General features: G+C 37.1%; 1 protein-coding gene across 1 annotated transcript in view; it reads right to left on the bottom strand.

Annotated features, from left to right (window-relative positions):
• LMBRD1 (LMBR1 domain containing 1) overlaps positions 1–17,034 on the bottom strand; it is an 82,076-nt gene that overhangs the window by 6,638 nt on the left and 58,404 nt on the right. Inside the window, exons 10-14 of the mRNA XM_056109694.1 lie at positions 16,788–16,852; positions 16,123–16,225; positions 14,751–14,855; positions 12,858–13,007; positions 10,594–10,669 (exon numbers count right to left, since the gene is read on the bottom strand). Of these exons, the coding sequence (XP_055965669.1) occupies positions 10,594–10,669; positions 12,858–13,007; positions 14,751–14,855; positions 16,123–16,225; positions 16,788–16,852 (499 nt within the window). The remainder of the gene's footprint in view (positions 1–10,593; positions 10,670–12,857; positions 13,008–14,750; positions 14,856–16,122; positions 16,226–16,787; positions 16,853–17,034) is intronic.

The following is a 17,034-nucleotide window of genomic DNA, read 5'->3' as shown; positions in this document are numbered from 1 at the left end:
TAGCAAGTCCATAGAACGGGATCATCAGAAATACTTCTGATATACAGATATTCAGAAATATCTGTATATTGTATATACAGAAATATCTGTATTTATTATTTATTTGTATATCTGTATTTATATTTGTATATCTGTATTTCTATGCTCGAACAGGCCCAGTAATGTCTCCATTTTGAGACTTTGTTGTTACTGTGTTTGGCATATTGAATACGTCACGGGTAGCTTGCCAGGCTTTGCCGTGCGGGCGAGATACTCTCAGTAACTTGCCAGGCTCTCCAAGAGGGGCAGAGGAATTGAACCCGGCTTGACCGAGCCGGCTGTGTGCAAGGCAAACACCCTACCGCTGTGCTCTGCCAGCCTACTGTATTTGTTTACCTTTATTTATAATGTAGATACAGAAATATCTGTATTTTCATAAATAGATCAGAAAGCCATCAGAAATACTTCTATAACCTGGAATATGGAAATCAACATTTTTTTAAATCTTTTTTATTTTAAATGTAATTTAAGGGTAAAGAAACACAGTCACAAGAGCTCTCAATGATGTGGATTTCTAGTTCTTCAAATAAACAAAAAGCTACACAAAAATGATCAGGTTAACTTCAAAAGAAGAAAGAGGTTGACATTAGATTTGTCACTAGCAATTAGGCAAAATTTCAAGCACAAAATTTCAACTGTGAGGACAAAATACCTTTCAAATACATGTAAAAGGTAAAGGTAAAGGCCCTCCTGTTGATCATCGATTTGCTCGAGCGGGCCCAGTAACATCTCCATTGGAGACTTTGTTGTTACTGTGTCTGGCATATCGAATACGTCACGGGGAGCTTGCCAGGCTCTGCCGTGCGGGCGAGATACTCTCGGTAGCTTGCCAGGCTCTCCGAGAGGGGCGGAGGAATCGAACTTGGGTCGGCCATGTTGACTGCGTGCAAGGCAAATGCCCTACCGCTGTGCTATCGCTCCAGCCCTTAAGGACTTTAAAGATACCTCTTTCACACAAACCATTTTAGAATCTAGGAGTAAAATAGGAGTTTGGAAAGTAAATGAAAGAAAAAAATGTATTTTTTATAAGCAAGGTAAGTTCAATAAACAAAATTCTAATAGCAGTATTTATTGGACTTATCAGTAGAATTAGAAAGCAGATTTAGAGAGCAATTCTCTTAATAAGCCACCAGGCATCTCAAAGCTATAAATACAATGGGTTTCTTCCAAAAGAAAAAGTGAGCAAAATACTAGACGGTATTAACTACAATATTATAAAGCCACCTTGACACATTTTTAAGAGAAAAGAGAACAAATTGGGAGGAAGTAAGGGGTAGAGAATGCCATCCAATGAAGTATTTCAGGGAGGTGAAAAAACAAATGCGTATTTTCTTTTTTTCAAGAAATATACTCATATAAAAGCAGAACAGAGGTAATAAGATATATGTTACTATCAGCATAGACTTATGTTTCAGAAATTCAAAAGATTAAACGAGACTGCACGCAAATACACACGTTAAAAGAAAACAAGTTCAGGGGTCAGAGACAGCACAGTGGCTAAGGCAATGCCTTGGGTGCAGCTCACCTTGGTTCAAGCCACTGTACCACATGACAGTCAAGCACTGGAGGTACAGCCTTGTGCATGGCCAATCTGGCCTGGGGAGTCCCAAGCACCATAGGCAGTGGTCACCATTACATCCTTTGGCCCTGTCTCCGAGTACTGCTTGAGAGTCTGTCCACCGTGCCCCTTCATGCCCACCTCCAGCCCTATCCTCTTACCAAAAGAAAAATAAAACAGGTTTGAAATAAACCTTGTCAGATGGTCTGCATTCTGAATGAAGGAAAATGGATGGGTGAAATAGAAACCAAGAGGGTTACATTTACATCTTCAGCTAGTTTTCTTCCTTGACTATGAATTAATGGCCTAACTCACGTACCACATAACAACTATACTAAGCTTTCAGCCATAAGGGAAACCTAATAATAAAGTGTATAATAACTAACTGTGGGACTGAGAATTTAAATTATCCTCAATTTAAGAGGAACCAGAACAAAACAAAGTTAAACAGGAAAAAAGAATATAATCCAGATGAGTCAAGCTTGATTTTAAAGTATTCTATATATTATATAAAAGTATAATATCAAACACAAAGTAACTATTAGGGATTTAAACTCTGAAAAACCGAGAGTCATGCCTGACTTCTTTCCCTTTCACATGTTGACTTCAGCAAATCCTACTGTCAATACAATATATCAAGTTCTGACTGCTTCTTGCCACATTGACCACCACCATGAACTCTTGCTGGATTATTGCAGAGTCCTCCTAATTGTCGGCCTGAGTTTGCCTTTGGTTCATCATGGTCTAGTTTAGAACTGGCACACTGTGATTCAAAGGGCTAAATTTGCCTGCTGCTTTAATATATATATAAGTAAAGGCCCTCCCGTTGATCATCGATTTGCTCAAGCGGGCCCAGTAACGTCTCCATTGGAGACTTTGTTGTTACTGTGTCTGGCATATCGAATGCTCTCGGTAGCTTGCCGAGCTCTCTGAGAGGGGCGGAGGAATCGAACTCGGGTCGGCCATGTTGGCTGCGTGCAAGGCAGACGCCCTACCCGCTGTGCTATCGCTCCAGCCCTAATATATATATATATGAATTTATATATATATAAATATATATATATATAGGAACATGACTCAGCCATCAATAACTTGTCACCAGCAGCTTTGTTCTGCCAATGAAAGGACTGAACTCTGTAAACTACAGGCAGTCAGACTGATAGTACAGTGAGTAGGGTGCTTGCCTTATAGGAGCTGATAGAGGTTAAACTCCTAGCATCCCATTTGGTCCAACCAATTCCCACCAGAGTAATCCCTGAGTGCAGAACCAAGAGTAAGCCCTGAATACCTTCAGGTGTGTCCCCAAACCAAAAACAACAACAATTTTTCGAACAGTTTTTGATAACAGTAATTATATTTTATAGCAAATGTCTACTACCTGATCTTTTATAGTTTGGGTCTAGGGGCACAACTGGCGCTACTTGGGGGACTGCAGATGGGCATCACAACTCGGGGTTTCCGTATGCAAAGCATACAGTCCAGTGCAGTGAGCTATATGCCCGTTCTACTACCTGGTCTTTTACAAAGATTTTCATACTCTATACTCTATATGCAATATTGCAATCAGATTGATCACTCATGAATATAAATCAAACCATGTCATTCTTCTGCTTACATTTCCCCACTCTTTTTCACATGAATGTAAAAGCCAACATCTTTAAATTTGATGCCCGGTGACTCTTTCTCATCGTATGTCTCAACTTGCTTTTATTTTGATTTAGAATATTTTTCCCAGAAGTGTTTGTACCTCACTTCTTTAAGGTTTCTTTTTCTTTTTCAGTTTCAAGTATCACCTCCTCAGACAGAATTTTTATTCAACTCAATTTAAAATTTCAAACAATGCCCCTGGGCACCATTTCCCTTTCTTTGGCATCTTATGTTTCTCTATAATACTTATCAGTGCACATAACTGTTTGTTTCTTTCGACTATGTAAGCTTCAGATATTCAGAAATATTTTACTGCTTAACAGCTGTGTATCAATATTGCCTTCTCTGCCAGAAATAATAAGTAAATATTAAACACAGAAATAGTAAGTAAAAATAAATGACCACATTTACTTTAGGTCTAGCGTTCTGGAATACTAGAAATTAAAATATATGCATGCATATCCCTATATATCTATCCCTCTTGGAGAGCCGGCAAGCTACAGAGAGTATCGCGCCCGCACGGCAAAGCCTGGCAAGGTACCCGTGATGTGTTTGATATGTCAAAAACAGTAACACCAAGTCTCACAATGGAGATGTTACTGGTGCCTGCTCGAGCAAATTGATGAACAATGGGAGGACAGTGCTACAGTGCTACACGGTTATCTTAAAATTTCAAAACATGCCTGTAATTGGATATTACTGAAATAGACATATTACTAAATGGATGTGAACAGATATTTAAGTTGAGCTATTCAAACGGAGTAACTTTCTGAATAAGGCTATCAAATGATTACAGTGCTAAAGAGTTATCCTCAGAGACTAATTTTATTGCTAACTTTCACATCCCTACAGTCAATCTGCAGTACAAAAAAAAATAGATTCTATAAACTTAGTCAAAGAATGACTCATTTTACATGATTGAATACATCTATAATTAAATGAAAGTTTATTTGATGCTAGAAAGTTATATCAGTAATTCAAAATTGAAAATAGACAAGAAAGATTAACTCAGTTTCATAATAAGTTATTCCAGATAACAACAAACTTAGTTTTATTTTTGAACGAGACTTGGTGATGCTTGGGGGTTGTTCCCAGTGGTGCTTGGTGAACAATATAGTACCGGTGATCAATTGAGACCTGCCTCCCTCCACCCTCCACTGCCAAAAAAAAATAAAAAAAATAAAAATAAAGATACCAAGAGTGAAATAACTAAATCATATGCTTTAAACTATTAAAATCAAGAGATATTTGCACTCCTATTTTCACTGCAGTATAATAGTCAAGATCTGGAAACAACTACCCAGAAACTGATAGAGATAAAAAAAAAATTGGTACACATGTACGTACGTACACACACACATGCACACACACAATTGAGTATTACTCAACTATAAGTAAAGGTGAAATCCTGCAGTTCGCTGAAATCTGAGTAGAACTGGAAGGTATGCTGGGCAAAGTGAATCAAAGGGAGAACAAGTACTTATAAAGTACTTGTGGAATATAAAGTGGAATATAAATATAAGTAAACACTAAAAAGAAATAGAATGGTCAATGTTAACAGACCCTTGACTGTCTGCTAATAAAACTGAGTTTTCAAAGTAGAAAATGGGGAAGAAACAGGATACAATGCTCAGGGCTTACTCCTAGCTCTGTGCTCAGGGATCACTCCTGACAAGCTCAGGTTACCATGTAGGGGTGCTGGGAATCAAACCCTCCACATGCAAGCCAAGTACCCTACTAGCTGTAATCGTTAAGACTCTGGCACCAGTCTTACGATTTTGAAAACATTTACAGCCCACATTCCAAGGCTGTCATTTGGAATGACAGTATAGCCCAGTATATTCGCTTTAGTATTTATACTCTGCAGTACAGATTCCAAATCAGAATGATCAGTTGTCTTTTCTTAATCATGTCTCATGAAAATCTTTAATCTGCTTACAGTTTCATAGCCTCTTTGCCTTCAGAGGCTTACTGACTTTTCAAAGCAAACAACCCTTTTTCTTTTAACCAAATTTGTTGTCAGTTTGGGTTTGTTTGGTATTTCTTAATGATATAATTCATGTTTTCTTTCTTCAAAAGGTGTCGTACCCTAAGGCACATGATACACTGTCCCTCAGTGTCGCCACTTTTGTTCACCTAGAACAGATGAAGAGCTGCCATAGCTACTACTTTTCCTCTTAGAATTAATAATCTATAAAGATTTGGTTCCGATCTGTAGTGACCTAAACTGAGCTTATTTCAATTACCTTAAATTCTTTTCTACACGGCACTTTTTTCATTTACAACTGAACAAGGCTTTCATTCTTTATAAACTCGCAGTTTGTTGTTCCCTGCCAATATTTTGTGCTGGTCTTTTATCTCTTTGTTCATAATTAGATGTTCGACAGTGTGTGTTGATAACACCAGTATCAGGTACTTTCAAGCCATTTTCTCTCTTCTTTCTTCCAGTTCTGTTATGGTGCTATTTGTGTGCCTGAATACATGACTCTAATGTAATGCCTTCTTTTGTGTTTATTTGTGAAGATTTCTAGAAGCTTAGGAATAAGCTACATGCCACAAGTGGGGATTTATATTTGTGCTTTGTAAATACAGCTCTGCCCGTCTGAAATTATAATGAACAAAGTCACAATGATGGTATGTATTTTCACTACTAACCTATGGCTATTTCTCACAAATGTTAATTCTTGCCTTCATGGTTTTCTTGACACTAAGGTCAATGTAATTTTTGATTTTCTGGAAATAAGAATTTCATGTATGGTTTACCCTCACATGATGCTTGGAGGTAAATATTCTCAGTATATAGTAGCTTTTGCCACTCTACTTAACACTTCCTTCTAAGTGGGCCACCTTCTTCTTCTTTTTTTTTTTTTTAAATTTTTGGGTCACACCCAGCGATGCACAGGGGTTACTCCTGGTGGTGCTCAGGGGACCATATGGGATGCTGCAAATCAAACCCGGGTAGGCCGCTTGCAAGGCAAACGCCCCACCCGCTATGTTATCTCTCCATCCCCAAGGCCTCCTTCTTTCTTTAGACCAATGCAGCATTAGAATCACTCTAAGAGCTCATTAAAATACAGGCAACTGAGTACATCACTAGAATTTCTGATTTAGTAGGCTTAAGCTAAATATGTATGTATATGTATACACAAACATATCTATCACTGTATTCCTGTTTTCATCAATTTGCTTGAGCAGGCACCAGTAACGTCTCCATTTGTCCCAGCCCTGACATTTTAGCAGCCTCTCCTGTATTGGAGACTCTTTCAGGGTCTGGGGAATGAGACCTGTTATTGTTACTGTTTTTGGCATATTGAATATGCCACAGGGAGCTTGCCAGGCTCTGCCATGTGGGTGGGGTACTCTCGGTAGCTTGCCACGCTCTCTGAGAGAGAAGGAAAATGTATATAAGAGAATACACACTCTGTATAGTTCCTTCAAATCTTGCTTCCACAATCCAAAATTGCTGCCATGGCCCCGGCCAAACTCCACTGTGTCAGATCGTATCTCACTGAGCTATAATCTGTTGAAAATTAGGGTATGTGGGTTTTGTGACTGCAATTTCCACACACTGTTTGGCATATTGAATACATCACCGGTAGCTTGCCAGGCTTTGCCGAGCAGGCAAGACACTCTCGGTAGCTTGCCAGGCTCTCTGAGAGGGGCAGAGGAATCGAACTCGGGTCGGCCATGTTGGCTGCGTGCAAGGCAAACGCCCTACCGCTGTGCTATCACTCCAGCCCATATATATATACCCCCCCCACACACACACCCAACTGACAAAATATCAATGCATATAAAATTAAGTACTAATTAAAATATAGAAACAGAAATATGCCTTTTCTATCGAGGCTGATGAAATATAAAATTTGAGAGGCAGAGAGTACTGGGTTAAGGTGCTGCCTGCAATGTGGCTGATCCCTAGGTCAATCCTCAGCAACACATGGTGCTCTGAGGTGCACTGGAGGGTACAGCTGTGGAGGCTCCTGAGTACTGTCAGGTGTTAATTCTGGAAGCTCCTGAGTACTGCATGGTGCTGAGGTGGCCTGGATAATCTTCCACAGAGCAGGGGACGGTAGCACTGGATTTCCAGGCCCTAGCTCTGAAGAGCCAGCCAATGAGTACTGCTAGGAGGAGAGGCCAAGGAGAGGCCTAAGCATTGCCTGGAAGACACCCCCCCCCCCCATTTGCTCAGCTGATTCATTTTGAACATATAATGTATGTATTACCTGTTAACATAAATTAACTAATGTTAGCATTGTATGAGAACCTTGTGAACCAAGTATGATTTGTATTCTCCCTAAGATAACTGCTGAATCATTCTATTCCCTAGGAGAGAATTTTAAGCACAAGGTACATCTATTTCAAATGAAAGACTCACTTTTGAATCCTAAACGTTATAATACTCAAAACCATTTTCTATAAATTTTTCTGTTTATGTAATGAATACTAGAGCAGGCTATACATGAACAAAATATTATGTGAAAAAAAGAAATCTCCAAAATGTAGTTATCAAAGACGAGAACAGTGCATTGTTAGAAACTGTTGTTTCAACATCTTTCCAGAGTTTAGTTTTCCTCAAAAACAATTTTAGGTACAGCAGTGTAGAGTCTATTTCTCAATCTAAAAATCATTCTCAGAAAGCTGTTACCTGCAAGGTATATATAATAAAGGTGCCACGGAGTGCCTCATTTATACTTCTAAATATCCTACGAGGCACTCTGTGGCACCTTTATTATATACCCATCTCCTCTTATCAAATGTTCCCATGAAAAAGTCACAAATAGCACTGTTGATTATTTCTGTTTGGTGAGATTTCCTGGTTTGTACTTCAATACTGATAGCAGAACATCACCACACATTCCATTCCTCCCATCTCTATCCTTATGATGAATATCATAGCCGAAAGTGTTTCTTATCCTTTCTCTCATATTTGAATACTCTCATTACAAATCACCATGCCATCCCAAATTCAATGAGCATATTTCTCTCATCATATCTCTAGTCCGTACAAAGTTAACATTTTAAGCTATGATAAGGTGAAAAATAAAAAGTTGGGGAAAAAATCAAATCCATAGATATAAGAGGTGTGTATTTGTACTGCAAAGTAACATTTTAAGGCATAAATCAATGCAAATGTTTGAGAAATATATTAAATGGTTTCAAATGGAGTAATTTTAATCACTGCAAATTAGACTAGACTGAAAAATTTTATAACTGAACATATGTGTTTAATGCTTCTTGTCCTATAATAAACAAATTCAATCAGTTCATCAATACAGGGATATTTTGTTTCTTCCACTTTGGAGGTGACACCTGGAGATATTTGGGCTGTTTCTAGCCTAGTCCTGTTCCCAGGACTCCTCAGGCAACCATGCAGTGCTGGGGATCGTACCTGGGACTCAAAGATGCAAATAATAAGCTCCTGCCCTTTGAGCCCACCTTCCTCACACGCAGGAGCAATCTATCTTATTTATTTTGACTTTGGGAGAGCTGGCGACACTTAAGAAAGTGCCTTAATTCCAATGTTCTCTCCTCAGGATCTACTCTTGGCTCTGCTCTTAGATTTAGGCATGATCCTTAGCATGGTGTCACTAGGAGAACATAAACAATGCTTCAGATTAAAATCCGGGTCAACTGCATGCAAGAAAAGCTCCTTACCTATTTATTATACTACCTCACTGGCGCCTGAGGAACATTTTAAAGTCACTTTTACCGGTGCAATGCAAATCTTTAAATTATTTTCAGACAAATGGCTCTATTGGAATAGACATCATCTTTTGATTACTTTTTTCTACTATTTTAGAGTATCTATTACTATATTCACAAACTCACTCTTATTTTTTGGCAGGGTACGGAGCCACACCCATGGTGCTACGGGACCAATATATGGTGGTTAGGACTACAGCTGCATGCAAGGAAAGTGCCTTAACTCCAGTGTTCTCTCCAGCTTAAAATTCTGAAATCCTGAGCAGCTTTATTTTTCTATTAATGACCCACTGCAAAAATTTGACCATTTTCTTCAAAAAGTTAATTTTACGTATAAAATTATACATGAATGAAAATGAACACTCAGAGTGAAGTGTTAGGGTCAGAAATACAGGGGCTGGGGAGTCAGCACTCAGTGAGCTTGTCTAGTATACAGATGACTCTCATTCGATCTCCCAGCACTGCATCTGGTCCCCTCAAGCACCACCAAGAGTAAGTCTTCAGTACTTTAGGTGTGACTCCAAAACCAAAAACATATGTGTGTATGTGTGTGTGTATAGCACTGTAGCAGTAGCACTGTCCTCCCATTGTTCATTGATTTGCTCGAGCAGGCACCAGTAGCGTTTCCATTGTGAGACTTATTGTTACTGTTTTTGGCATATCAAACACGCCACGGGGAGCTTGCCAGGCTCTGCCATGCAGGCGGGATACTCTCGGTAGCTTGCCGGGCTCTCGGAGAGGGACGGAAGAATTGAACCAGGGTCAGTTACTCTTGGTAGCTTGCCGGGTTCTCAGAGAGGGACAGAGAAATCAAAAACCCTGGTTGGCTGCATGCAATGCAAACACCCTACATACTGTGCTGTTGCTCCAGCCCTTACATGTTTATGTGAATGCATATTCAAAGTTTATTTGAATGCATATGTATATATACACATAATAAATATGCAAAGTGAAAACACAAACAAACCTCTTAGAGCTAGTTCAAAATGTTTTGCAGGTCAATGTTTTGAGTTTGGAGCAAATAGAGAACAGAACAATTATGATAAGGGATATAGATAAGGGTCAAATTCTTAACATCTTACACAATATATAAAGAATTTGTATCTTAATTGAAGTTGTACAGGAGGGTTTTCCATTTCATAGTTTTGGACTGAGGGGATAGGGAAGAATACATTTGGCACAGAGACTGGCTAAAATTTCAAGTGAAAATTTGACATCTTGTGGGCTTTCAAAAATCAAAGACCTTGCGACAACTGGGACAATTAAACATTCGATTAGATAATTAAAGTAACTAGATATATTCAGTAATTAGATACCTAGAAACCAAGAATAATGGCAAAGTTAAAACAAATCTTATAAGTGTGCTTACAATCTTATTTTCTCTAAGTTACATATTCACAAGTCAGAGTAAACTTTCCAATAAGAAATAAAAAAGCTGATCAGAAAATTTAGCTCTAGCGAATAGACCAAACTTTAATGTGAGTCTGAGATAAAAATCTGAAAAGAAATAAAATGAAAATTTTTTTCAAAGGAATAAAATAGAATCCAGATAGTCAGCATAGAGTAAATGAAGCATCTGATATATGATTCAAAATTTTAAATAGAACTATAAATTCTAAGATAGCTGATGAAAGCTGTGTTACCTTCAGGAGCATCTGCATCACATCTCTTTGGCACAGGAGTAGAATTGCCTTTATGGCCATCAAAAGTTATATTGCTCTGAAAGATAAAATATGTGGGTAAAATGCAAATATATCAACATAATTTTTATTAGAAAGTAAACACTACCAACTTTATACTGTTTCCTGTGAAACTATTTATAGCTAACACACTGAAAGATAAATTGTATGTCAAACTGAAATAAGAAAAGATTAACAGCAAATTTAATATTAATGTATTTTTCCAACCTCTAGAGTTTGATGTTAAATAATGGGGCTTCCTCCCAGAGAAATGGTCTATTTATAGAATGTAAACTACAGAACAACAACAACAACAACAAAATAATCTTTATCCATGTAGAAGAATGATCTTCACTCATGCATGCACAGAAAGATGTTTAAGTGGCCAGAGGGTAGGGCAAATGTTTAGCACAGCCAACCCAGGTTCAATCCCTGCATCCTATACGGTCCCCTAAGCTCTTCCGAGAGTGAGCGCTGAGCACAAAACCAGGAATATGCCCTTGATATGGACCCCCAACCCCACAAAAAATAAAAAAGATGTTTAGTGGGTACAACCTATTTGAACAAGATACAGATAAGGCAATGACAAAATAAAAAGCTGAAGGAAGTAAAAACTAAAATTTAATGATCAGCAATAGGAAAACATACCTTGCTTGTTAGGCCTGAATTTAATCCCTAGCACCTCAGGGGGGGAAATGAAAGAGTCAATGACTTTTGCATATCATGTAACTCACACTTAGGCCATCTGTGTATCACTTTATTTTCTGACTGTAAATGGAAAGTCCCCACCTACAATAATTTTCAATGTACTCAGTTTCAAATACCTAGAAATATTATGAATGATACAATTACGAGTGTGATGTGCTTGCTAGACTATTTTTGTTTCTAATTACATATTAAAGTAAAAAAAAAATGGAGAAAGTATGTCACTGTCACTGTCCTCCCGCTGTTCACTGATTTGCTTGAGTGGGTCCAGTAACGTCTCCATTGTGAGACCTGTTGTTATTGTGCTTGGCATATTGAATACCCCACGGGTAGCTTGCCAGGTTCTCCGAGAGGGGCACAGGATTTGAACCCGGGTTGGCCTGGCTAGCCGCATGTAAAGCAAATGCCTTACCCACTGTGCTAGCTCCAGCCCGGAAAAAGTATATATATAAAAAAATAAATGGGAATGATCAAGGCAGAATAAACCATAGGGCAAATTCCATACCTGAAAATGGATATGACTTGAAATGCTAGGAAATAAGCTTGAGAGGTATTTTAGGAAAAGAAAACAGACTAAAAAACAGACTAAAAACAGACTAAAAAAGAAAACAGCACTGGTGTAATTTAAAAATAGGTGATCAAAGTAATTTGGACTGTCAAAAACTCCAAACTATTTACCCAATTACTATTAGGCTCTTGAAAAAGCAATATGAAATTAGTTTAACAGAAAAAAAGATACTTGTCACATTAAAGAAGTTAAAGTATATACACATGCTTTGATTTTGGCAGAGCAATTTATTAAAACTAGCTAAAATACTATTTTTGTTTTGTTTTGTTTTGCTTTTTTGGGTCACACCTGGCAATGCATAGGGGTTACTCCTGGCTCTGCACTCAAGAATTACCCCTGGCGGTGCTCAGGGGACCATCTGGGATGCTGGGAATCGAACCTGGGTTGGCCACGTGCAAGGCAAACACCCTACTTGCTGTACTATTGCTCCAGCCCCTAAAATACTATTCTGAAAATATTGTTTATGTTAACAAATTGTTGAAATAAAGTTTAGTGGCTCAGCATCATGAGACAGTCAACTATTAAAAAGAAACTGTGTGTTACTTTTTAAAAGCATAATGAGACTTAGGAATATACTCAAAAATAGAATGAAAAACAAATTTTAGCAATGTTAACCTTAATCTATTGAACCAATTTTTTCATGACTTTCTTAAAGATTGAAGTTCCTTTTTCCTTAAGCATCACTCTTGTTTTTGGCTTTTGTTTCTTTTTTTTTTGTTTTTTTTTTAAAGCAGGGGAGGGAGTTGGATCTTTAACTGGTGGTGTGGTGGTACTCAGAGTTTCCTTCCAGCTCAATGCTCGGGGCTTTGTTTGTGTTTGGGGGATCAGTTGGTACCACATAAAACCAGAACTTCCTTTATGCAAAGCAAAGCTCCAGCCTGTTGAGCTATCACTCCAGTTTTAATATAACTATTTTAAAACTTCAAAATAATTAAGTCCTAAAATTTCCACTTACCTCTATTAAGTAATTTTGGCTTCCATACATAACATATTGAGGAGCAAGGCTATAAATCATGTAGCTAGTATGAAGTACGATAAGCAGAAGTATCATGCAGAGAAACAAGAGTGCCTGGGGCCTGGTTCTACCTCTTCTGATTTTGTATAACTAGAAATAAAGAATAAAATATTTCAGTAACATATTTTATCTACAAGATTCTAGTTCCATTTGCACGTTAGGTATAAGGAACACAGTTTTAAGGTACAAGGAACAGAGTTTAACTACTTATACTAAAGTAAACACTAAGAATTTTTAATCATTTCAAATAATTATAATGATAAAGATGATTATTTCCTCTATAAACTTATATTTATATTTGTCTTTTTATTATACGTATATTATTTGAGGTAACATTGGTTTATCCAATTGTTTTTTCTTTTAGGGGTGTAATTTAATGCACCTCCAAAATTTGTGTTACCACCACAACCACCACCAAGGTACCAATTTCTCTCTATTACATTTATTTATAGATAAGTGATCTATTATAAATTCAATGTAAGAGAATATACCAGTATCTGCACGGTCTATCCCCAAATAGTCTTAATTTATTGCATAAGAACATTACACATTCAGAGGTAAGAAATCTTAACTATTAAAGATAAAAATGAATGAGTTTAAGCTATGTTTTAATAATATATTTGAGATTTTATATAATTACTGCATTAGGACATGTTCTGTATTTATAATTATTTTTATGACACGCTTGTATCTATTATACTCTGCTATGCACTTTGTTTATAATAATCTACTTTCAAATGTGTCTACACTTAAAGGGAAACTAAAACACAGACTTACAAATACAAGAAACTAGCAATTTGTTTCATTTCAGTATCAGAGCATACTTTTAGCAACTAAGATGCCACTTCCTTACTAATTATAATACAATATTCAGTAATACAATTCCAGTTCTGCATGAGATAACAGTACAATCACCTAAAAATACACATTTCCCAGTATCCCTCACTGCTAGTCGTGGCAGTTGTAAGAAATATTAAAAATTAAAAGAAAAGCAGAAATTTACTGGACATTTATGGGAAAGTCTTGTTTTATTAATATAAATCTCATCTCTTCTTCCAATCTCCTCTTTTCTCTATGTAACTTGCATATATAAATAAAGCTATAATAGCCATATTAAAATCATAAGTAAATCCAAAAGGATTACAGAGATACTGAGCTTAATATTTTGAGGTACTAAAGCAAAGTCACTATTTAATTGGATTTTTCTTTTCAGTTTGAGGTTGTCTTTACCTGTTACAGCTTCATTTAGAAATTCTTAATTTATCTTAAGAAGAGTATATAAAGAAATCAACATACTATATATCAATAATCTTCAATTAGAAAGAGATGAAAGTAACCCCTTCTCTAACCATGCAGCAATCTTTAACTCAAAATTGAAAGGGCCATCTTTTTAGCTCCAGTGCATTTCTTTGTACTTCAATACACTTGCATGCATTCCAAGACACTTAATGGATATACAATGTCTAGAATAGGGGTCTTGACACTACTAACACTGGAGCTGATATGCCTGCTGGAGTCAGGAGAGCAGAAGAGACCCTTAACAGAGTCCCTGGCCTTTACGCAATCAATGCTAAGCAACACCTTCTCATACTAACAACAGAAAATGTCTCCTCTAGGCAGTGCCAATGTGTATACAGAGGCGGCAAGAACATAACTGCTCAAGCAAGACTGCTCTAGAGAAAAAGAACTTTTATAGTTAACATTAAGAAAAAAGTTTACATTGCCATCCCTTTTGTAAAATAATCTATATAATCAATCTATGATAACTATCAATAATGCACAGCATACATGAAACAGAAAAAATTGCAGAAAAATGTTGTAACACATACTTACTCTAATCCAAAAGAACCAGATGCCAATATTTCGAATCCCCGCCATTGAGGTAAAAATAAAGTACATGATGATAACTGTTATAAGAATATAATCAAGAGGAAAAACCTGGAAAAGATGTAACTGAATTTAATACATAATAAGAGCTCTAAACATCATATGGAACATATTACTTCTATTTGGCAAATCATAATTTACAATCAACACTGATTTAGTTGAGCTACTAATTCAATAAATATTAAACAAATGGCTCTGTATCATTATCTTAAGGAAAAAGTTACCCTAAGGAAAAAAGTCTGTAACAAAATAAGTATGTTTATATATGGAACAAAACATGATTAAAAATTAAAAGTGAGGCAGGAGGACACTGCCAGGGGTGAGCACTGAGCACAGAGCTACAGTATCTGTGAACATAGCCAGGAGCGGTCCATGTTCCCTTAAAGCCCACCCCCCTCCCCCAATTCAAAAATGCAGGCTCTGGGACAGCTTAGTAATAGAGCTCCTGTCTCACATGCGAGAGGCTAGTAACGTCAAGAGTTCAAGTACTGGGGTCTGGAGAGATAGTACAGTGGGTAGGGCTCTTGCCTTTCATGTGATGACCTGGGTTTCATCCCCAGCACCACATGAACCCCCAGTACTGCCAAGAATGATCCCGGGGTACAGAATGAAAGTGAGCACTGACCACACAAAGCAAACAAAAAAGTTCAATCCCTGGTACCATCCCACATGCCTGATGTTGTTTGGGACGTCCAGTGCCACAACAAAGTGCAAAATGTCCAGTGGACTGCAACCAATCAATATGTGCACAAGCACCACTAGGAAAGTCTGTGTGTACTGACAAGTACGCAACGAAAATACTGAAAATATTCAAGCCAGCAACCAACTTTGAAACTCCTGAGGAGCATCAAAACCAAGCATGCAAGCACGGCAACTAAGTGTATGTGATCCCTGTAGGTACACACCACAGAAACAACAACAAAGAAGAGGGAAGAAAAAGTAATCAGATGCAGACATTGCTTGGAAAAATTCACCATAGGTTTATAACATATTCCAAAATCAAACCCTATATACATAAACTCAGCATCAATATAAAAATACTATGTAAATAAACATTATTCTAGGGTACAAGAAGTATTGATAGGTATGTTAATATAATTTAAAGGGCATGAGGGTCTAAAAGTTTGGGAGCTGGAGAGAGAGTAAAGCGGTTGCTTGTGTACAACCAAGGTACAATCTCCAGCACCCAATAGGGTCTCTGGAGCCCTCCAGGAGTGAACCCTGAGCACATAGTCAGGAGTAAGCCTTGAGTACTTTTGTTGAGTGTGGGCCAAAATAAAAATTAACTAATTAATTAAAAGGTTGACTGTATACTTACTGTTTGTAGTATTGGTAAAAGCATATTCAGTGGATTAGTCAGATTAGCTCCAAAAATTATGAAACCAGAATCTATGCCAGCTGAATGCAGGGCTTTATCCAAACTAAAACAAAAAAATAAAAATAAAAAAAGAATAAAATTACAGTGATTTTATATATTATACTAACACATTTTCAGTTTATTTAAAAAGAACATAAACCTACAAGTTCAATGCAGCTAAAGAAAATCAGGGACAGCAAATTAAACTCCGTGTATCTTAAAGGTATTGCTATGAAATGAAGAAATTCCATTTTGTTTGCCTTGGGGCCATACCAGCAGTGTGTAGGAGTAACACCTGGCAGTGCTTGGGGGACCATATGTGATGACTCAGACTGAACTGTGCCAGGTAAAACAGCTACTTAAGATGAACAGACTACTAAGGTTTCCCAAACTGGCAGGAATAAAAAGAAAATTCACGAAGCTCTACTCTGGAAATCTACCTTTTTTAAGTAAACAAATAGAAAGTGATCCCCCTCCCAAACTGCATCCAATAAACTAATACCCCACTGGATCATTTAGCACCCCCCAGAAAGTAGTATATCCATTCTGGGTTACACTAAAGAAATTCATCTACAAAATGTAAAACATCATAGAACTGGTACAAGTGCTTTCAGAAATATACTTACTTTGATAGGAAGAGAGAAATTACAAATAGCAATGCAACTAGAATAAAAAATATTCCCCAAATGATCTAAAAGCAAAAAAAAAAAATCATTAAAATACAGTTATGAAAAAACATATTAAAAGGACAAAACAATTATGTTCTGTGATTTTTAGCATGATAATGATCTAACTAAAATGATCCTAGAAACATTTTAATTTAGCATATACTCCTAGGCATTTGCCAATTAAACTTTTAATCTGAAACTATTT

Source organism: Sorex fumeus, unplaced genomic scaffold, assembly GCF_029834395.1.
Source record: "Sorex fumeus unplaced genomic scaffold, SorFum_2.1 ptg000008l, whole genome shotgun sequence".
Taxonomy (NCBI): Eukaryota; Metazoa; Chordata; class Mammalia; order Eulipotyphla; family Soricidae; genus Sorex; species Sorex fumeus.
The sequence above is the reverse complement of the archived record's forward strand: the minus strand, read 5'-3'. Positions and strand labels throughout refer to the sequence as shown.